This window comes from Squalius cephalus, assembly GCF_949319135.1.
Source record: "Squalius cephalus genome assembly, chromosome: 6".
Lineage (NCBI taxonomy): Eukaryota > Metazoa > Chordata > Actinopteri > Cypriniformes > Leuciscidae > Squalius > Squalius cephalus.
Window position 1 is genome coordinate 33,714,906 of NC_137127.1, and position 24,008 is coordinate 33,738,913.

The window sequence follows — 24,008 nt, forward strand, 5'->3', positions numbered from 1 at the left end:
ATTGGAATGTTACGAAACTTGGTGACTTGTATGGCATTAGGTACACACAAAAAAATTGAGGTCATGATTCGAGCATGCTAAGTGGTCGTAAAAAAAATAGTCACACTTGTGGTCTTCGGTCAAAAATGACCCCCATAGAAAATGAATGGGAAATTGAAAATTAAAAAAAAAAAAAAAAAAAAAAAAAAAAAAATGCAATATTATTTTACAAAAAGTGTTATAATTGAATGAATTGCATTTTTTGTTACAAATTCTGTACAAAAAAAAAGTAAATGTGTCCATAAACAGCTGGGGAATTCACATGCCTCTCCATAGAGAACTGTATATGCCATCTAGTGGTTACACCATGCTCCTACGCTTTCTCTCCATACTCTCACCAGATGGTGCTAATCTGCTTCAAACATTTTTTTTTTGAAGGCCTAGACTCTATATTAAACTAAAATACTGTATAATTTTTTTTTTTAAAAATGCATATATTTATATAAATCTTTTAATTATTTTCAATGGCAAAAATAGACCATAAATATTGCATAAATATTAATAAATTCAATAAAATTATCTCAAAATACAAAATTAAAAAGAATAAATATTATAGAACAAAAATAAATTGCATTGGTTTTACTGGGATGGAGGAAGTTTCATTTTTAGGCCTCCGGTCACTTCTGACCGGGAAGGCCCAGGATGTGACTCCGAAACGAAGACCATCTGAGGGTTAAGTAAAAGAATTGAATGTGGGGGGGGGGGAAATCACATTATGAAATTAATGTTTTTCTCCAAAACACGTTGGCCACAATTATTGGCACCCTTTTATTAAATACTTTTTGCAATCTCCTTTTGACAAGATACCAGCTCTGAGTCTTCTCCTATAATGCCTGATGAGTTTGGAGAACACCTGACAAGAGATCAGAGACCATTCCTCCATACAGAATCTCTCCAGATCCTTCAGATTCCCAGATCCATGTTTGTGCTTCTTCTCTTCAGTTCAGCCCACTCATCAGGTCAGGGGACTGGGACGGTCATGGCAGAAGCTTCATTTTGTGCTCCGCAACAAATTTTTGTGTTGATTTTGATGTTTGTTTTGGATCGTTGTCCTGATGGAAGATCCAACCACGGCCCATTATAAGATTTCTAGCAGAAGGCATCAGGTTTTGATTTTTTATCTGTTGATATTTGATAGAATCCACGATGCCATGTATCTGAACAAGAAGTCCAGGACCTCCAGCAGGAAAATATGCCCACAACATTAAAGATCCAACGGTATATTAAATTGTACACATGGGGTACTTTTTATCCTTGTGTTCACCAAACCCATCTAGTGTGTTTGCTGCCAAAAAGCTATTTTTTTAGTCTCATCTGACCACAGAACCCTGTGCCGTTTGAAGTTCCAGTCATGTCTGACAATTAAATTTGCTGGAGTTTGTTTCTGGAGGAGCGAGGAGGATTTTTCTTGAAACCCTCCCAAACAACATGTGGGGATGTAGGTTTTTTTTTTTTTTGGGGGGCTTTCTGACCCCAAGACTCAACTAATCTCTGCAATTCTCCATCTGTGATCCTTGGAGAGTCTTTGGCCACTCAAACTTTCATCCTCGCCGTGCATTAAGACAGTATAGACACACGTCCTCTTCCTGGCAGATTCATAACATCTTTAGTTGATTGGAACTTCTTAATTATTGCCCTGATGGTCAAAATGGGGATTTTCAATTCTTTAGCTATTGTCTTACAGCCACTTTCTATTTTGTGATGGTCAACAATCTTTTGCTACGCATCAGAACTATATTCTTTGGTTTTACTCATTGTGATGGATGATTAAGGGGATTTGGCCTTTGTGTTTCCTCATATTTAAACTCCTGTGAAACACAAAGTCATAGCTGGACAGTTTCATGTTCCTAGTCACCCTGGTGTACTAAAAAAGGTAAATATTAAAGGGTTAGTTCACCCAAAAATTAAAATTCTGTCAGTAATTACTCACCCTCATGTTGTTCCAACCGCGTAAGACCTTCGTTCATCTTCGGAACACAAATTGAGATATTTTTGATGAAATCTGAGAGCTGGATCACTTCTCCATAGGCTGCTAGGTGACCGAAACTTGCTGGCCCAGAAAAGTTATTAAAGAGATCGTTAATATAGTCCAAGTGACTACAGTGGCTTAATCTTAAGTATATCAAGCGACGAGAATACTTTTTGTGCGCAAAAACAAACAAAAATAACGACTTTATTCCACTATTCATTTCCTTCTCTCTGGGCCTCGTAGTGTTTTTGCGCTGCGCGTCTGTGTTGCACGTCATCACGCATCACACACATGACCAGCGTCGGCCAATAGTGAGCCTACGTGGTGACGTGTAACACAGACGCGCAGCGCAAAAACACTACGTGAACCAACTAGAGGCCCAGAGAGAAGGAAATGAATAGTGGAATAAAGTCGTTATTTTTGTTTGTTTTTGCGCACAAAAAGTATTCTCGTCGCTTGATATACTTAAGATTAAGCCACTGTAGTCACTTGGACTATATTAACGATGTCTTTAATAACTTTTCTGGGCCAGCAAGTTTCGGTCACCTAGCAGCCTATGGAGAAGTGATCCAGCTCTCAGATTTCATCAAAAATATCTTAATTTATGTTCCGAAGATGAACGAAGGTCTTACGCGGTTGGAACAACATGAGGGTGAGTAATTACTGACAGAATTTTCATTTTTGGGAGAACTAACCCTTTAATGGGAATATACTTCAGAGATATTTTACTCGTAAAAAATTCTAGGGGTGCCAATAATTGTGGCCAACGTGTTTTGGAGAAAAACATTTATTTCATAATGTGATTTCCTCCCCACTTTCAATTCTTTTACTTCAATGAAAGTACATTTTTTACTACATTTACTACATTTTTTGAATGAAAGATCAAAAGAATAAACGATGCAGATTTATTTTTTACAGCCAGTTTTGATCATATTTACCAGGGGTGCCATTAATTGTGGTGGGCACTGACTTCATTCTGTGCTGCAATATACATTTAGTTTTACATTAATTTACAGAAATCAGCTGCTTGAATGAAAATTGCTGATGTTATCGGATTTTCAGGTGATATTCTCAATTCATTCAGTTAAAGGGCCCCTATTATGCTATTTTAAAGTTTCCTAATGTTGTTGTGGAGTCTCCTACAACATGTTTACATGCATCAAAGGTAAAAAACTGTTTAATTTCCTCATAATATACATTTGCACATCATTACATTTTCAATGATTCTCAAACGACTCGTCAAATGAATCAATCATCTCTCCCGCCTTTCCATGAGCTACTCTGCTCTGATTGGCCAGACAGCTCAGTCTGTTGTGATAGGCTTACCGTGTACAGCGCGTCGAAAACAAAAAACGCCCATTGCCATAATAACGTCAGCTCTGCTTGTCCTGAGGCTTCCTACACTGTAAACTAAACACAGTAACGAACGATGACGTCAATTTTACCATATCAATCCGAACGCGAGTCCAATAATGAAACACTGGAAGAACTAGTGATTCAACCCGGACCTCCATCGCAAGGACGACTCGAGCAGGACGTTTCTCAACAATACGCTACTCAGTTTGAGGTACATTATATGAGATGTTACAACTGTAATTCATCTCCATCAACATTAACAAGTGCATGTCCATCAACAAACCGATTATTTTACTTGTACTAATTTATTTACTGAGTATTTTTCTAATATATTGCGGTGAATTCGTGGAAACTGTATCAATCACAGTGCATGTATGCAATGTATACATTAGCCGAGCACTAGAGTGAATGATCTGATGTAACATTTACGTTGGTAAAACAAATATTTCCTCAAAGTAGTGAGAACGACAGACAATCTGCATTAATAGACACAGTTATAGGTAATAGTGGCCCACAACTGATTAGCAGAAGTATTTCAGTAAGATAGTGATAATGTGAGTTATAGCCAGTTAGCAGGAGACCTACACAATATAAAAATCTTTCAAGAGCAAGCAGTTTGTGAATCCTGCATTGAACTCCGAGATTTTGAGAAGCAGTCGTCAGTAAAATAAGGGAACACAGCAAAAGTTTAGGATTATACTGCTGTGATATAGTGGTAAAGATGAATTTTAACCACTGATTCTTCACATGATCGTCCTTGGGCAGTGAAAAAAAAACTGGCTTTACAGTCACATAGAGGACAGCGTCTTCTCGACATGATGCTGTCCAGTATCCACAGGAATCAGCTGCAGTGTCTGAGGAGGTTCAAGTTTTCCCTGGTGTATGCGTGCACAATAAGTGGGTGGGCAATATGCTAATGTTTCGTCTTGACGTCACAACGAAACGGCTTATGACTCATTTGAAAAACAATTAATTTCAGCGACTCAGAGTCAACTCTTACTTTTTAAAGACAATAACTTTATATACGGTGCACTTTCAGATTTAAAACTTTGCAGGATGTTTTCATTCACTTAGAGCTATGTTACACACTACATGAAAGGTCATTTTCAAAAATCCATAATAGGGGCCCTTTAACGATCGCTCTGAGGTAAAGTGTTCAGACTGCAGACTTAGCAACGATTGTATTTAATTGTACAGTACAATCATAACATACTACAGACATTATCTTAATTCCATAATGTCCTTAAACATAATATTGCTGGCCATAAACTGAGAAAGTGCGCATCCGGTGTGCGATACCTCGAGTTGTCCTAGACGCGGCGCTGTGCTTCTCGTCCGGTGTGCGACCCCTTTAATGCTGTAATTTTGCAGCAGGCATGGATGTTCAGGCTTATCATGAAATTTGTTCAGATGTCACGGCCTGTATCTTGCACTTTTATTTCCTTTCAAGACCTCTATAATTATAGTTCAAAAGTAACATTCAAAAACTACCATTGAAACTACCATTCAAATTGCAATTTGTTGCATGAAATGTAAACACTTTATTTGTAGCAGTTTTAGCGTTCATTTTTTAATGATTCACAAACAAATGTACTGGTGCCTGTTACAAATTTTTTATTTTTTTATGTGCAATGTTAAGTCAGCACTTTTATATGCAGTTTTAGCACTGTTGTATTAGGGATTCACTCAATTCCACTCAACTCAGCACTTCTGTTTTTAACATTAATGGAGTTTTAAGGATTCACAAACAAATGTTCTGTGGCCCATTGCCACATAAGGGCAATGTTGATATGTTGGATATTTATGTGGCCAATTGTACAATGTGAGTTTTAACATTTCTACAGAAAGGGTGTTGTACCCACAAAGAAACTGACTGTTAATTAAACATGTTCGCTATTTAAAAAAAGCAGCTATTAAAGATAAGATTAAAACAAAGTCATTTCTGTGTGTATTTGAAAGACGTTTAACAACCTCTCATCCTGTCAATTAAATACTGCTGTATATGTTTAACTAGTAGATTAAGCTGAATAATTTTGAACACTCAAAATAAATAAATAAATAAATAATTTAAGTAGAAGTAACAATTAAATAGGGGTGGAATTATAAAATGTTTTATACTAATGAAACTAAATCAAATTGATTAAGTTCAACTAAATGTGTTAAGTAGAAGTAACAATTAAATAGGGGTGGAATTACTAATTACTAAATTGAAGTTCAATTTAATTGATTTTACCTACATTTAAACAAATGCATTGAGTGCAACCAAAAAATTGATTGAATTCAACGAATCATTTTTTTCAGTGTATTTCATAGAGCTAATTTGCTACAACTGTAAACAGAAAGCAAACAAAACTAATAATAATAGTAATAAATAACACCAGGAGCTTTAAATAATAGAATCTATCATGTTTATAATACACTGTGTCAGTTTGTCAGCACAGATTATATAAAAAAAAAACATACTGCAGAGTAGAGAAATGTTCCATTATGAATATATAGGGTTCTGTTTTGACTAACCTGCATAGATGTCACAGAACAGCATTTTGCCACATACACCTGTTTAGAGACGTTACTGAGAATTTAAAATATTCCAACTCAAGAGCGAGACTGAGTCTTTGTGTCTTTTTGTAAATTTGCATATTTGCTGCTTGATCTAGGAAGTGATACAACAGTCACCACTTCTGTCTTCTGGTTCCAATTCACTGTTCCCTCTCACAGTTTCACATCCCTTTACAACTGATTGTCTCAAAGGCATTTTGTTTAAGTGACCTGGCTGGCAAACATCCATTTTGTCATTCTTTTACATTTTCTGAATAAAATATGATAACCATATATACAGTGCCTTGCGAAAGTATTCATATCCCTTTATTTATTTTTTCACATTTTGTTATGTTGCAGAATAAACTGCTTTAAAGTGTCATAAAACCCTCCTGTTTTAGCCTGGTCATTCACACCTCAGCTTTGAAAAAGACTAAATAAATAAATAAAGCTGTGGAAAAGTAGGAGTGTAGAGGGTGAGACGAGGGGAGAAAACTACCAATAAAAGACCTGCAACACACTCATTATTCAGACAAATGAATATTAAAATATAAGCAGAGAAAAAAGAAAAAAAAAACAACAGAGTTGGGGGAATAAAGAATAAAGTTACTTTTACTTTTTTGTAGGGTGCAAAATTCCGGGAATTTTCAAGGCTGGAAACTTTCCATGGGAATTAATTTGAATAAACTGGGAATTATCCCAGCATAATCTTGGTAAAAACAACCAGATTTAATGCAATTTCAGTTGAATTTCTACCCTGCACATTCTTCAATCCCATGCACACAGCACACTACTTACTGCAGTGCTATTGAGGCCACACTAACTGCATGCACTGTGCATTCCTCCATAACATGAATAACATGCACATTCATGCAAAAACAGCAATATTGTTAAATGTTATTACAATTTAAAATATTGGTTTTCTATTTTAATATACTTTAAAATATAATTTATTTCTGTAATGCAAAACTGAATTTTCATCAGCCATTATACAGTCGTCAGTGTCGCATGATCCTTCAGATATCATTCTAATATGTGGATTTATTATCAATGTTGGAAACAGTTGTGCTGCTTAATATATTATTTTATTAATAACCTGTGATACTTTTTTCAGGATTCTTTGATGGGTCACACTTTAGATTAGGGTCCAATTCTCACTATTTATTAACTATTAGCTATGATTTTTGCCTCAATAAATTCATAATTACTGCTTATTAATAGTTAGTAAGGCAGTTGTTAAGTTTAGGTATTGGGTAGGAATTGGGAAGGATTAAGGGATGTAGAACATAGTCATCCAGAATGAGGCATTAATATGTGCTTTATAAGTACTAATAAACAGCTAATATCCTAGTAATATACATGCTAATAAGCAACTAGTTAATAGTGAGAATTGGACCCTAAACTAAAGTGTTACCCTTTAATAAACAAAAAGTTAATAATTAACAATTTATTTAAAAATAAAAATCTTTTTTAACAATTTACACTACCATTCAATAGTTTTTTTTTAAAAGAAATTAATACTTTTATTCAGCAAGGATGTGTTAGTGATAAAAAGTGATAGTAAAGACTTACTTTGTTTTGTTTTTTAAAATATTGACAAGAATTAGTTAGTTATGTTAATTAGTTATGCTGATGATACTCAGCTCTATATTTCTTCACGCCCTGACAAAACTTACCAATTCACAAAATTAACGGAATGCATAGCTGATATAAAAAACTGGATGACTAGTAATTTCCTACTACTTAATTCTGAAAAAAACAGAGATTCTAATTTTTGGACAAAAAAATTCCTCACGTAATAACCTAGAATACTGTCTAACACTTGATGGCTGCTCTGTCAAGTCTTCGATGTCAGTTAGGAACCTGGGTGTGCTCTTTGATACCAATCTTTCATTTGAAAGTCACGTGTCTATTATCTGTAAAACCGCATTTTTCCATCTAAAATACGTCATCTCATTGACAAATGCAGAACAATTAGTTCATGCGTTCATGACATCAAGGCTAGATTATTGTAATGCTATTATGAGTGGCACTAAATGGTTTAGCTCCGCAGTACTTGAGCGAGCTCTTAATGCATTATAGTCCTTCACGTCTATTGCGATCTCAAAATTCCGGCCAGTTGATAATACCTAGAATATCAAAATCGACTGCCGGCGGTAGATCCTTTTACTATTTAGCACCAAAACTTTGGAACAGTCTTCCTAACATTGTCCGGGAAGCAGACACACTCTGTCAGTTCAAAGCTAGACTAAAAACACATCTCTTTAACCTAGCATATACACATAACACATTATAGACTTCTATAATTCAATGTTAGGCTGCATAGGTCAGCCGGAACCGGGAACACTTCCCATAAATCCTGATGTACTCGTTACATAATAAGAAGAATGGCGTCTACGCTAATATTAGTCTCTCTGTTTATCCGAGGTTTACCGCAGTCCGCCGGATCCAGGCCGTATCCAGATCCGATGAAGGACCTGTGCCTGGACATGATGACAACGCAGTCCTGAAGTCTCATCCAGTCTCTCCCTGTTTACTGAAGTTAGCTGGACCCCGGCCGTATCCAGATCAGATGGTGGACCTGCACCTGGACCCATCCATGATGCATCCCTGAAGTGCCAGCCTCATCAGCCCTGGGAAGGCCTCATCGACACGACCAATCTGACTTCTGACCTGTAATGCTGCCTGGATCATAATTATACACTGTTCGCTCGTTGGCCAGAGGAGAACTAGCCCCAGGCTGAGCTTGGGTTCTCCCAAGGTTTTTTTCTCCATTCTGTCACCTGATGGAGATTTGGTTCCTTGCCACTGTTGCCTTGGTTTTTGGCTTGCTTAGTTGGGGACATTTAATATTCAACAATATTATTGATCTGCCCAGGGTTTGTACAGATTCTGTAAAATGAAATTCCAGGACTTTCAAGGACTTTTCAAGCACTACTTTTTTGGATTTCAAGGACTTCAATCAGCACTTATCAAACAATATCTTTATTTTATTTTTTTACTCAAATTACATATGATATCTAATGTTTCACGTCATAGAGATCAATCCATTGACCAGTGCTGTCAGGCATGGGAAAATCACCTTAACCATTGAAAGGATATTGAAATAGATTTTTTTCCTATGAAAATATGATTGACCTGAAGAATGAAAGTTGTATTATATACTTATCATATACTTAATATCATGCTCATAGCCATGCGAAATAGCTCTATATCTCAGACGGGCTGCAGCGTTAATTTAGCGTGAAACGATTGTATTTTTTCAACAACAAATTTTTTTTAATTAGGGATGCACCGATACCAATTTTTGCAGAACGATCCGATACCCATACTTTCATTTTTGGTACTCGCCGATACCAAGTACCGATACCGATACCTGAATTGTCATTGCATTTGTAATTTTCAAATGTAGTAGATGAGCCAAAAGAATATAAATCATATTAGTTGGCTTAATTTGTTCATCAAATATATATTTATTTCAGTTATTTTCATGCTTAATTAAGCCTGCTAAAATGCATTGTATGAGCTTCTGTTACTGTTACTGTTCATTCTATTGCTCTATCATATTTTATCTTTCATTTAATAGCACAGCACATATTTAGAGCTGATTCAGCAGGGCTCAGTGCTGAGGATTGGGTCAGTGGTACAAATGTTTAGATACCAGTGAAATATCAATTATTTAATCCAATTTTTATACAACAAAAACTACCAGCCTAATTAATGTGAATTTAAAACATTATTAAAGACAAACAGTCAGTAACAAAATAAGAACAAATAATCGAATTACAAATAGGACAAATAAATACAATAGAACAAAGAAAGGCTACAAATGAAATAAACAGTGTTTTTAGAGTTTTTCGGGTGATCAAACAGGTACAGAAATTTGAATAAAGTCATCAAATGTGAAAAAAATGCATGCTCATTACTGTATAAATTAAATATAGATGGATATTTTTGTTTTTAATTATATTTTTATTTTAAGTTGAAAAGGGTAGCCTATTTAGTCAAGAGCAGTGAGTAATTTATTTGTCCTTTGTTTGATTAACATTAAAACACAGCAGCAGGTTTATTAGACTGCTGCTCTTTTAAGACCAAACGCACGGACCCCAATTGAACATGGCGACGTTCACTTGAGATATAACCGACTTTGTTTTCTGGGATACTCATCAAGACGGGCGTTTTTACATAAACTTGTGTGAATTCATCCGTTCAAGCGCAAGACGTGAAAGACAATTCAATTCAATATTCGCGCGCTGTCTATCAAGACGTTGGTTTGAGGGGCACGCGCTTCGGATGTTTGCGTTCATTGAACTTCTTAACCGGCAAACATCCTGTAATAATGTAGGTGTGATGCCCAGTAAATTGTGATCACATTTGTGGTAATCTTTGTAATTTTATAAAGAAATGTTTTTGAACTTTGTTCAGGGGTAATTAACCTGTTTCTACCATTTATTTGCACTAATATATTTTATATAGAAATCAGGAGTAATTGTGGAGTTCGTCAGCAGAGGGCAGTGTGGCGCTTATTGTGCTTCCGCGGCGTTACGTCAGTTTGTTCCGCTTTGCGGTCTTTCTCTTTCTGCTGAGCGAGATGAGAAACGGACGCAGACTTTGCCCTGTCTCATTTATTTCTCCTGTTTCAGAGCGAGAGCATATAAGCCATTTACATGATACCAGCCGGTACCTGTAACAGTTTATTGGGGGCTCGTCCGGGATCACTCCCACCTTGTAGCCGGAAGCTGATCCTGTGATACTGCAACCTCGGACCAAAAGTGACCTGATGCAACCAGCGAGCTGCAGCCAGTGAAAGAAATCAACAAATAACACCGATCCTGTCTACTAATGAAGAGGTTACTGGTAATAAACAACGAATGATGACTGTGCAGTACTGAAATCACCACTCGTCAAGAACAGCACGTGAATTGTAATCCTGGACTTTGGTGACCAAGTGCGTGGAATTGGGAAGCAGTTATGGCGGATAGTGAGAGGAAAAGGTTGGTGTGGGACATCAAAAAGACCCTGCTCACTCTTTCCGTAGATGAACTGTTCCAGATTGCCAAGTCAGTGGGTGCAGTGCCAGGAACGGATGAGTCTCGCATCAATCCTACAGATGAGGAGGGTTGTTTTGAGTACATTTGCAGTTTCATGTCCAGTGGGCCTTTACTAGAGTTAGAGGATTCTGGGATGGCACATCTATTAAACCTAAGGGAGGTAATCGACAGGTTAGTCAATTGAGGTTAGTCAGGGTCGTACTTCACAAGTTGCAGTAGCAATTGATGTATCGGGCAGTGGGGATGATGTAAGTCATGTTAATGATAATGTTAACCCAACTGATGAAAGTGATGCTACTGATTTTGGGATTGCTAGTGCAACCCACATGACACCCTCTACGGCTAGTGACACACATGATACAGAGCTGCAGAAAATGCTTACTAGTTATGAGTAAGAAAATTATGCAGTACAAACACACACCCACTCCACAGTCTGTACCTCAGTCATCTGTAAAGATAGGACTCACCACACAGAGTAGTAATGTAGCAGGTACCAGAGGTTCAAGTGAACACTCAACACCATTAACACATGACAAGTTGCTCTCCTTAAGAGAGCTGTCTTACCTTCATCGCAGGGAACTGAAGATCCAGGGGGGTCAGATTGGGGACCAGGGGTCAGATCTCAGCTATAACAGTGTCTGTCGGCAGATGGAAGACGGTTTAAAGGAACAGTTCAGTGATGCAGAGGTTGTAAGAGCCGTCCTCAAAGTCATCAAGCCAGGAACTTTTAAAGACATGTTGATGAATAAGGATGATCTGACTGTAGAAGAGCTAAAAGCCTTCCTTCACTCCCACCTGGGTGAGCAAAGTAACACCGAGCTGTTCCAGGAGCTCATGTGCACCAAACAAAAAGAGAATGAGACACCCCAACAGTTCCTGTACAGAGCCATAGGACTTAGGCAGAAGATCATGCTGTCCTCCAAACATGCTGACACAGATGTCAAGTACAGTGCAAGCACAGTGCAGGATGTGTTTCTCCACAACGTGTATCAGGGCCTAGGTCATAAACATGATGATGTCCGCAGAGAGCTGAAGCCATTGCTTGTGGACACTAGAGTATCGGATGAGGCAATCTTAAAACAGATGAAGAAAGTGATGTGTGATGAAAGTGAAAGGCAGCGAAGGCTGGGTCCCGCCACCCGCCAAAAACTAACAAATGTGCAAGGTGCTCAGTCTAAAGTCAACGCTGCACAGTGTCCTAGTGTAAAGGAGAAGGTGCCAAAAACAGATGTGATCCAGCAGTTAACAGAAAAACTTGAACAGCTTACAAGTACGGTTGAGTTCATGAGACAATCAATGCAGACACAGGTGGCAGGACAGTTCAACCACAATGGGAAAGGCAGAGGAGACCACAGGAGAGAGAAACCATATGGCTGTGACAAGTGTGTGGAGCAAAATCGTCCCGACTGCCCTCACTGTTTCCTCTGTGGTGAAGAAGGCCACCGGGCAGTGGGCTGTTTAAAAAGACCACCACGTCAGGGAAACTGGAGCCGGTCCCTGCCGAGGGACAAACAGTGACCGGGTCTCAGCAACCGTCCCAACCTGACACTTGTCATACTGATCCACCAAAAGACTCAAACACTCAAACAAAAGACAAAATAACAGAAAAGAGACAGAAACAACCAAACAAGACAACCAATCCATTCACTCATGACTTACCTCACAGCAAAAGGGAACGCCTAGCCAAATTCATTGGAAGGAGAGCTCTCACCCATTGTAACCTAAATGGATTAGCAGTCAGTGATCTGCTAGACACTGGGGCTCAAGTCAATATGACTGATAGAGACTGGAAGAGTAAATATCTACCTGACACTCCTGTTAGACCACTCAGTGACATAATTGGTGACGAAGACGAGTTGCGGGTGTATGCAGTGAACGGTGAAGTCCTCCCGTTTGATGGCTGGGTTGCTCTTACAGTCAATTTGATGGGGAATGAAGACCCTAATCTGTCAATCACTGTGCCTTTTCTTGTCAGCAGTCTCGCTCTGGAGAGACAACTGCTAGGTTTCAACGTGCTGGAAGAGATGATACAAGAACAACCTAAAAAGCTGATTTCAACCCTCGTCATCCTACTCTGTAATGCCTTGTGTATACCAGCAGAGAAGGCAGAGCTAATGGTGAGCTTCATCCAAGCCAGCAAACCCTCTGTGCAGTGCGGGCGCCTACGGACAGGCAGACAGGACATTATCTCAGCAGGTCAGGTAGCCTGGGTCAAGTGCCAACTTCCTCCTCACATGAGTACATCTGACACAGTCTTCGTATTTGAGCCTGATGACAACAATGTGCAAGTGACAGAACTGGACGTGGGTGAAGGTCTGTTGGAGGTACAAAATCCAAGAAAACCCTATGTAGCTGTACCTGTGGGTAACAACACTAAACATACAGTAACTCTGCCGAGAAAAACAGCACTTGGTAGCATCCACTGCGTTGAAAAAGTGACGGCCATAGACTCGCCTGAAACACCCAAGCCCACAGTGACTGTCAACAGTGCTGTATCAACACCTGTGGATGCCCGTCCATCGTCATGGCAACCTTCCATCGACCTCAGTCACCTTGATGAGACACAAAGGGAAAAAGTCAACAAAATGCTGTGTGAAGAAGCCGGAGCTTTCGCATGTGACAGCAACGATATTGGATGTTTACCAAGCCTACAAATGTCGATCACCCTCACAGATGAAATCCCTATACAGAGAGCATACTCAGCAGTCCCAAAGCCACTGTTTAAAGAGGTAAAGGAATACGTGCAGGAGTTGCTGATGAAAGGATGGATAGTCAAGTCCAAGTCCCCATATGCTGCCCCAGTTGTCTGTGTTAGGAAGAAAGATGGCAGCCTGCGGCTTTGCATTGATTATCGCCTCCTGAACAAAAAGACTGTACCTGATCGACATCCGGTGCCCAGAATACAAGACCTGACAGATACACTGGGGGGCTATAACTGGTTTAGCATCCTCGACCAGGGAAAAGCTTACCATCAGGGTTTCATCGCTTAGGGTTCACGTCACTTGACTGCCTTCATCACCCCGTGGGGCCTCTACGAATGGGTCCGTATCCCATTCGGACTCTCAAACGCCCCAGCAGCATTCCAATGGAGCATGGAGGAGGTGCTAGGCAAACTCAGGGATGAATGCTGCATCCCATATCTGGATGACGTGCTCTGTTATGCCAGAACATTCGATGAGCATGTGGAGGCTCTCCGTAAAGTACTCCAGACTCTTCAACAACACGGAGTAAAACTGAGGCCTGAAAAATGTGAACTGTTCAGACAAGAAGTCAGGTACGTCGGGTGCCTTGTGTCAGCTGATTGTGTCAAGATAGACCCAAGGGACTTTGAAGCAGTCAAAACCTTGACAAGCAAGACACCACAGACAGTTGGTGAGGTAAGGAAACTGACGGGTTTCTTAGGATATTATCGCTCATACATCCAGGATTTTTCCAGGATCGCAAAGCCAATCTATGAATTGCTCCAAATCAAGCCAGGGAAAGCCCAGATTCCAAAACGTGGGAAAACCACCAAACGCCCACAGCTGCCTTCCCGAGAACCTGTTGACTGGACTCCTCAACATCAGGAAGCCTTAGAGCAACTGGTAGATCTCCTTATAACTCCACCTGTTTTAGCCTATCCTGACTTCAACCTACCTTTCACGCTGCATACAGACGCCTCAGACCAGGGCCTGGGGGCTGTCCTCTATCAACGCCAGAATGGAAAGCTGAGAGTCATTGGCTATGGCTCGAGGACTTTGACACCGGCTGAACGTAACTATCACCTGCACAGTGGAAAACTGGAGTTCCTCGCACTGAAATGGGCTGTGTGTGAAAAGTTCCGGGACTACCTGTACTACGCTCCCCATTTCACTGTGTACACAGACAACAACCCCCTGACCTATATCATGAGTACAGCAAAACTCAACGCTGTTGGTCATCGGTGGGTGGGAGAACTATCAGACTTTCGGTTCGACATAAGGTATAGGCCTGGAAAATCAAATGGAGATGCAGACACACTGTCTCAGCTCCCATTGGACATGGGGAAATATGAGGTGGTTTGTACAGAGGAGCTCTCGAACGAGGCAGTACGTGTACATGGGATGGGAGTCAGGCAGCAGAACGGAAGGATGTGGCCTGGGTTGCAGCACTTAACATGCGTTCCCCGGATCCTCCGCAACCTCATTGTCACCTGCCAACTATCAGCCATGATGATCTTGTTAAAGCTCAAAGAGAGGATCAAGCAATAGGCAAGATTATTGAATTAAAGGAGTCAAACACAAAACTGACGGATGACATACGCCAAACTGTAAAGTGGAGCCACCCGAAAGCTGCTGCATGAGTGGAGTAAGTTGCACCTTGAAGATGGTCTCCTGTACAGAAGGACGACCCAGCACAAGCAGTTAGTCCTCCCTCTGAAACACAGGTCAATAGCTCTGAAGTACCTACACAATGAGATGGGTCATGTAGGCACAGAAAGAGTACTCCATCTTGCTCGGGAAAGGTTTTACTGGCCCTTTATGGCGAAAGAAATTGAAGACCATGTCACCCGAAGATGTCCCTGTATCAGATCTAAGAAACCCACAACACACACTCGAGCTCCTATGGGCAGTATCACATCTAATTTCCCTTTAGAGCTTGTGTGTATTGATTACTTGCATCTGGAAACCAGTTGTGGAGGATATGAATATATCCTAGTAGTAATTGACCACTTCACTAGATTTGCTCAGGCATACCCCACGAAGAACAAGAGCGGGAAAACAGCTGCTGAGCGCATCTTCAATGATTTCATACCCCGGTTGGGATATCCATCCAAACTACATCATGACCAGGGTCGTGAATTTGAGAACAAACTGTTCCAATCATTGCAGCGTTTATCAGGGGTTGGCCACTCGCGGACATCGCCCTACCACCCACAAGGCAACCCAGCTGAGCGGTTGAACCGCACCATCCTCCAGATGTTAAGAACATTGACCGATAGTGAGAAACTATGGTGGAAGGACCACCTCCCACATGTTATACACGCATATAATTGCACCAGACATGAATCCACCGGCTACTCACTGTTTTTCCTCCTCTACGGCCGTCACCCACATCTCCCAGTCGACTTGCTGTTTGGATTGGTTGGAGAAAGGGAACCATACTCACCAAGAGGATTTGCAGAGAAATGGGCTGAAAAGATGACAGAAGCCTACCGCATTGCTAGCGAGAATAGTAGAAAGTCCAGTGCAAGGGGAAAAGTGATGTATAACAAGAAGACAAGAGGGGTGGGACTGCAACCAGGGGACAGAGTTCTGGTCCGTAACCTTAGTGAACGTGGAGGACCAGGGAAACTAAGGGCGTACTAGGAGAAGACTATATACATAGTCGAACGTCAACGTTGTCTGCCCTGAAACTGGAAACAAACAGAAAAGCAGGACACTACACCGTAATCTCCTGTTGCTGGTGAACGACTTACCGGTTGATGATACTCCATCTGACACCAGACCGATCCCTGAGAAGAAAACACATAACAGACAAAACCAAGACAGAATGACAGACACTCAAATACAAGCAGACACAAGTGAGGATAGTGAAAATGATTCAGATGATGATTCTGGCTCGGGATACTGGTTAAGGAGACCAATCGTAAGGACAGAGGAAAGACCTGCTAACTACCAGGAGCAACGCACCAGGTATCCAGAGATTCGGGGGTCAGGACCGACATCTGTAAGAAGAGAAAGTCATACTGTACCTGAACACTTACAAAATCCTACTGAGACAAGACACAACGGTGATGAAAACCTACCTTTATGCACTGAACCTGTGGAGGAAGAAGAAAACAATGGACACCAAGACTCTGACTCAGAAGTTCGACCTTTGACCCCTCCTGTAGAAAACACTCAGTCAGACGTTAGAAGGTCCGCTCATGAGAGAAGGCCAAGCCGTTTCCTCACTTATGAGTCATTAGGTGAAGCATCAGTTCAGGCACACGCCACAGTTAATTCAATGACTGGTTACACAGCACCTTATGTACCTGTCATAGAAGCATCTCATCACTCTACACCTGCGCACTCAATCTTTCCATACATACCGCCTTATTGTATGCCATATCCGTATCCACTCCATTACCCTCAGACACCATACTTACCATATCCTTACCAAGCTCCAGCCACATACATTCCACCTACTATGCTTGTTCATTGAATAGAGATTTGAGAATCAAAGTTAAGAGTTAAAAGGGTTAAACAGTTTTGAGATAAAGGTTTTTGGAAATGTCAGAAGCCATTTTTTTTTTGTCAGGGAGCGTGTGATGCCCAGTAAATTGTGATCACATTTGTGGTAAACTTTGTAATTTTATAAAGAAATGTTTTTGAACTTTGTTCAGGGGTAATTAACCTGTTTCTACCATTTATTTGCACTAATATATTTTATATAGAAATCAGGAGTAATTGTGGAGTTCGTCAGCAGGGGGCAGTGTGGCGCTTATTGTGCTTCCGCGGCGTTACGTCAGTTTGTCACGCTTTTCGGTCTGTCTCTTTCTGCTGAGCGAGATGAGAAACGGACGCAGACTTTGCCGTCTCATTTATTTCTCCTGTTTCAGGTTGGTAGATTAGTAACTTGAGTTAAATAACTGAAATGTAATATGTTTACATATCGCTGAATGTTTCAAGGTCCGTGTAACAAGGCTGTTTTATGAAAATGTGGACATGTATATATAGCAGTAATTTTCGCGCCCGGTGACGTCATCTGTTACTACCAAGGTCACGTTGAACAGAGTTTTATTTTTAGTTCTTTGAACATTTTTGTAAGGTTAAATAGTTTTGAAATATATGATATTGTGTAATATGTGAAAAGCTAGTGTTAAAACCAAATGTTATCAATTCTAAAAGTGGTTTAAAAACAAGTTAGAAGTCTGTCAGCTCATGCATTGTGGAAGAGTAAAAATGATTGCTAATTGAAAATGGAAAATGCATTTAGGAATTATATGCAAGTGATAACATAAGCTAAGTTTTAATTTAAGTTGAAAAGAGACAACTTACAAGGTAACAGTGGTTATTATCATTTTGATTTATTTGATCATATACAATTTATATCTCAGTAATTGCTGAAAGTTGAAAAAAGACAAATTGTATTTTATTTTTGAAACTGTGTATTTCATGAGAAGACATTGTGTGTTTGTAACCAAGTAGGATTTTAATTGTGATTGTGTAATAAATCCTCTTGGTGCTCTTTCTGCTGAGCGAGATGAGAAATGGACGCAGACTTTGCCCTGTCTCATTTATTTCTCCTGTTTCAGAGCGAGAGCATATAAGCCGTTTACATGATACCAGCCAGTACCTGTAACATAGGGAACCACTCGTTATACATAAATCAGATAACAGTTCATGTTTTACTTTACTTATATAGGCTACGATTTAGTTTTAATCCAAATGACACGTGCTGAGTGAATTCTATTTCTCTTGTTTTGTTTTGTATTAGGAATTGCTAACAGACACTGTAAATCTAGGTCTTCCTGAGATGATTTCGTCCATGCAGCAGCTTATCACTCTGCCAAAAGAGATAACTTTCCCAAGGACCATGGTATGCTGTATATATATATTTATTTATTTATTTTCACCTGCTACTGAATGTCTTTATGTCTGCTATATGTTACAATGTTTAAAAAATGTTGTTTGTTTTATAAACACACTCAATTTAAAGGGAATGTTAGGATGTGTTCTTATCAATAGTCAGTGTTTTACAAACAGTAGATGGCTGTCGGCACACAACCAGTTTGCCGACGGGGCAGCAGCTAAACATATTTTAGACACCAACAAAAGCAATATTAGTTTAAGTGCATGTTATATTTAGAATATTTTCACAGCTTTACCTTGCTGTCAGCCCTTTACGGTGGGGAACTGAAGCCTTCATCTATGCTCTAGTTAAAGTGTGTATGTCAGGTTAAATTTTTTTTTTAGATATATTTAAAAAGGTTTAGATGTCTGAGTGAAAATGTAATTATCATTAAAATTATTACTGTAATTGCCCTACAGTAAGCTTTATAGCCATTTCTGTCAAGATCAAATTTTTAAAACACAGCTGAGCTGTGACGTCAGAAGAGGGAGACGTGCCAAAAAAGTTCTATTCAAGTATGGAGAGTTTTGAGTCTGAGGAGATCCAAAATCCCGCTCAAACCTACGATGGCCCACAGCCATACAATTTTGAGTCTCCCAGGAGTGAGACAGATGAGGAGCCAAACAGAAATTTAAATAATTCCTATCGAAGAAACATAAATATCTGGTGTGAAGAGAACCAGTGGAGAGTTGGTCAGGTGTCTTAGTAAGTATAGGCATAACTTAGAGGTGGAACGGTACATGTATTCGTATTGAACCAAAACGGTACGGGCGTTACGGTTCGGTGCATGAATATACACGGAGAATACACGGTATAAAAATAAATAAAACTCGCTGCAAATTAATTAATGCAGAACTACTGTTAGATACGCGGGTTATTTAGGGACACCTAATCTGTAGCTCCGCCTTAGCTCTGAAGCTCCGTGGCTATAATGAACAGGCTGCGATGTCAAGATAGCAATGCTGGAATATGTTGGTTGGTGTGTGTGTGTATGTGTGTGTGTGTGTGTGTGTGTGTGTGTGTGTGTGTGTGTGTGTGTGTGTGTGTGTGTGTGTGTGTGTGTGTGAGAGAGAGAGAGAGAGAGAGAGAGAGAGAGAGAGAGAGAGAGAGAGAGAGAGAGAGAGAGGGGCGCGGGCGCGATCGAACAGTGGAAACATAAAAACATACTCGGGCTGTTTACACCTGGCCACTTCATGCGTTTTCTCAGATGGGATAGCTATCCAATCGTGAAAAGACCAGGTGTAAATGCCCTCCGAAAGGCATTCAAGACGGATTTGAATCCGATCGCTCAAGCCACTTCAGGAGGAGATCTGAGACGCATTCCAGACGAAACTGGACAAGAGTAGATGCATCTGGTTGTTGAAACCACATATGTAAATTGTACTCCTCCCAAAAATGCTTAAAAAAATAAACGTGTGAGAGCGTGTGATAGGCTATATGTAATGTTATAGCCAGATATGACGACGCTACTGGAACACGCATCACCGCAGATGAGAAGCTGAGCATCTATTCATTAAGCCAACGTGCAAACTAAAGCAAATCAAAGTGAAAGTAAGTCACAGACGCTTAACACACAATCATCATCATTAAAAGTAAAGAAATGAAATGATCTTACCAGGGCTGTTGCCGCTCTCTCTTATTGCGGTCTTTGATTTTGAAATATTAGCTGATGATCAATAAAATGCAGCTCATATCTGTTGCTTTCGGTGACGTGCACTCCATTAAATCTGCATATAGCGCGGGAATTGAAGATCGGATTTAAATCCGTTTCGCAAAAAAACAAACATTTATGTGACCAGGTGTAAATGGAATCGTTTTGATAAATCAGATAGTTATCCGATCTGAAAAAACGCATGAAGTGGCCAGGCCAGGTGTAAACAGTTCATACAGGACATAATTCAAACTGCAAAGCAGGAGACACACAGACACTCCCAGTCCCAGGCACACACACAGGTACGCGTTCAGACCGGGAAAACAGAGGAAACACTGGGGACAGTCATATAGACATCTGACCGATCTGACAGATAACAGCTGTGGTAGCCTACAACTCAGCTCCTACATTTTTCTCAGCGACCTGGGGAGACGTCTCCCTCTTATGACGTCAAGCGATTCGTTTGGGGGGAGGAGCAGTTTTAAGTGAGTACTGAAAATAACGAACTTTTTCATCTTATATTCTGCCTTTAGGTATTGAAAAACATACAAAACAATACATCAACTTGGAAAACGTGTATTTCCCCTAACTATTTTGTGTTAATCAAAAAAAAAAAATTTACCTGACATACACACTTTAAAGCCACCAGACTACTTTGACAAAAACAGTAATTTTTCATCTTTGTTATTGTGTGACTTTTGCATTTTAAACGGTTAGGAACTAATAAAACTAACCGACCAAAGCAGCGGTAGACCAGCAACTCTCGTCTTCTGTGAGGTAAAAGTTTTTGTCTATGGAACCTAGTGGCTTTAAAGGGATAGTTCACTTCAAAATGAAAATTCTGTCATCATATACTCACCCTCAAGTTGTTTCAAACCTGTATGAATTTCTCCTGAACACAAAGGAAGATATTTTGAAGAATGTCAGTAACCAAACAGTTAACTGGAGCCATTGACTTCCATAGTATTTTTTTTCCTACTATGCTCAGCTCAGGAGCTGGACCTTCATATTGTTTTTTCTTTTTATTGTTTGCTTATTTGCTGTTGAACATCTATTTTCTTTATCATTTAACCCCTAGACATAAAATAAATATTTTGTTGAATATATTTTTGGACTCTGATCCCTTTATTTTGTTACTTCCTTGAGCCGGAATGTAACAATAGCATACACTTAAACTGATATTAATTGATCTAAAATACTTTAAGCAGCTGCCTCCATCCACAACAGTACAGCTTCTGTGTCGGTAACTCAATAAAACCCCACTTCAAATATCTGAACTATCCCTTTAATACATAGATACAGAAAGACAAAAATGATGTGGCAGAAGCACCATGTATGGCACATACCTCAACTGCTGGACCCAGTTTGCAGGTACATGATAAGTTGTTATTTAATGGTTCATTTGAATTACAGCTTTTATATGTTGTTGGTGTTTTTCTTGGTTATAAATCAAATCTGTTTTGTAGGGCTGTAATCTCCTAGTCGATTATTGGTTGATACTTTCTGGCTCGACCAAAATTCTGATTGGTCGATTTTTTGTCGCGTTCATTTCATCAGGTGGAAAGCACTAATTGCTAATGGGGGTGTTCCCTTTCGTAGTCACTCCGAGTTACGTTGGATGACGACGAATGGGGTTTCGCTTAGAAAGCCTATCACCTTCGAGTATATAAAACGAGCCAATGGCAATGAAATGCCATGGGTCTGCGGAATTTGCATAGCGTAACTCCGCCCCACCCTGGGGGTATATAAGGAAGTGCGCTGGCAACATGCAGATATGTTTTCGCTTCGGAGCCAAGTTGATGTACTTCACTCCACAGCCAATCCTGAGATTCATCTCTCCTTCTCTTCGAGACGAGCCTCTCTCCAAGTGTTGGTGTGACAGCGAGTTCCAGCGAGTGCACATTCCCTGCTTATCTGTGCAGTGATTTGCCAGTGTTTGTGTGTTCTCTCCCTGGTCGCTTCAACATTTGCGGAGAAATCTCCTTTCTAAAAGAGCTTGCACGCGGCACGTCTTTTTAAAGATGCCTCGCCCGTGCACTTCTGGTTGCGGTCTATTCATTTCTGACTCTGATGGGCACAATCGCTGTCTTGTGTGTCTGGGTATTGAGCACGCTAAGGCAGCGTTTGTGGATGAGTCATGTTCCCATTGCGGGAACATACCCATCGCACGGTTGCAGTCGAGACTCAATGACCTTCATGGTAGAGTCCCCTCATCCGCACCCCGATCTACGAGCTCCACAAGAGCTGGTACTTCGGCTGGCGGCCAGGGTGACCTGAGGGTTACGGTGTGGAACAAAGCGCCGACTATTCCACGCTCCACACCTCCGTCTAGCACTGTGCAACCCGTGAGTGTTCCGAATGAGCCCGCTGTACAGTCCTCTGACGCGGGTCTCATTCGGCGCTCCAGAGGAAGATGTGATGTCGATCGCTGCATCACAAGGTGGGCAGGAGTCCTTGGGAAGTGACGATTCAGCTGTGCTGCCACCTTCGGGTGTTCCAGCATTGCCCGAGTCTAATCCCGAGATGACGGCCATGCTTTCCCGAGCAGCCGCGGCCATCGGTCTTGAGTGGTCCCCGCCACCTGGTCCGGTGCGCTCGCGGCTCGACAATTGTTTTTTGGGCGCGGCCGCTGATCCTCGTCAGCGCCCAACCCCAATGCCTTTCTTCCCAGATGTGCATGAGGAGGTCACGAGGTCCTGGAAGGCACCCTTGTCTTCCCGTGATCGCTCGGCGACCTCTTCCGCCTTGCCTCCTCTCGATCAGGCGGCTGCCAAAGGGTTCACTGGGGTTCCCCAGGTTGAACGCTCTGTGGCCATGCAATTGTGTCCCCAGGGTGCTTCTTCCCGTGGCGACCCTAAGCACCCCTCCAAAGCCTGTAGGTTCTCCTCCACCCTTGTGGTGAAGGCCTATAGAGCTGCGGGGCTGGCGGCCTCCTCACTGCATGCCATGGCAACACTCCAGGTCTACCAGGCCCAGATGTTGCGTGACATGCACGAGGGGAGGACTGACCCAGGGCTCTTTGACGAGCTGCGTGCCGCCACCGACCTTGCTCTCCGAGCAACGAAGGTGACCGCACGCTCCCTGGGTCAGGTGATGTCCACTTGTGTGGTCCAGGAGAGACATCTGTGGCTTAACCTGGCCGATATGCGGGAGGCCGAGCGAACCCGTTTCCTCGACACCCCCATATCCCAGGCTGGCCTCTTCGGCGGGGCGGTCGAGGACTTTGCCCAGCAGTTCTCGACCGCCCAGAAGCAGACTGAGGCTCTCAAGCATGTCCTGCCCCGACGGCCCGCTGTCGGCACAGGTGCCTCAGTCTGCTCGCCGCCGAGGGCGCCCTCCTGCGGCTCCCGCCCCTCTCGCACGGCCCCAGCAGCAGCCTCCATCTGGGTTGCGTCGTGGAGGAAGCCGCAGGAAGGCGCCACAGCCCTCTCCAGCCCCGTGTCCCGCTAAACGCCAGGCAAAGCGGCGCTCCTGAGACGGGCTGTTCAGAGATGGCACTGAGTTTTTTTCAGGAGACGGTAGCAGGGCCGCTCCTTCCCCCGGTGGCGGGCCGGGGGAGAATCCTTGGTTTTCCCACTCCCGCTGCTCGTCCCTCGACGGGCAGTACCCTATTGTGGTTAAAGAAAGAACTCACTCTCCCATCTCTGAGCACACAGAGCTCTCGGATGACAGTGCGCGCCGCTCACGAGCCTCGCGTCTCTCATCCCCCTCTGTCGCCAGCCCCCTGCCAGAGCACGCCCCGGTGGGACGCTGGTCCTCCCCTGGCCTCCTCTGGCAGGACGCGGTTAATGACCGTGCCCCCGCACCGGGCCGCTATGCCACCCACGCC

General features: G+C 41.6%; 1 protein-coding gene across 6 annotated transcripts in view; it reads right to left on the bottom strand.

Moving 5' to 3' along the window:
- def8 (differentially expressed in FDCP 8 homolog) overlaps positions 1-24,008 on the bottom strand; it is a 120,317-nt gene that overhangs the window by 67,988 nt on the left and 28,321 nt on the right. Inside the window, exon 1 of one of the 6 annotated variants that reach the window (XM_079874233.1) lies at positions 5,882-6,003. The exons of the other annotated variants lie outside the window; for them this stretch is intronic. Coding sequence (XP_079730359.1) covers positions 5,882-5,906 — 25 coding nt within the window. The 5' untranslated portion in view covers positions 5,907-6,003. Of the gene's footprint in view, positions 1-5,881; positions 6,004-24,008 lie in introns of those variants that run through there. 6 annotated transcript variants of the gene reach the window in all.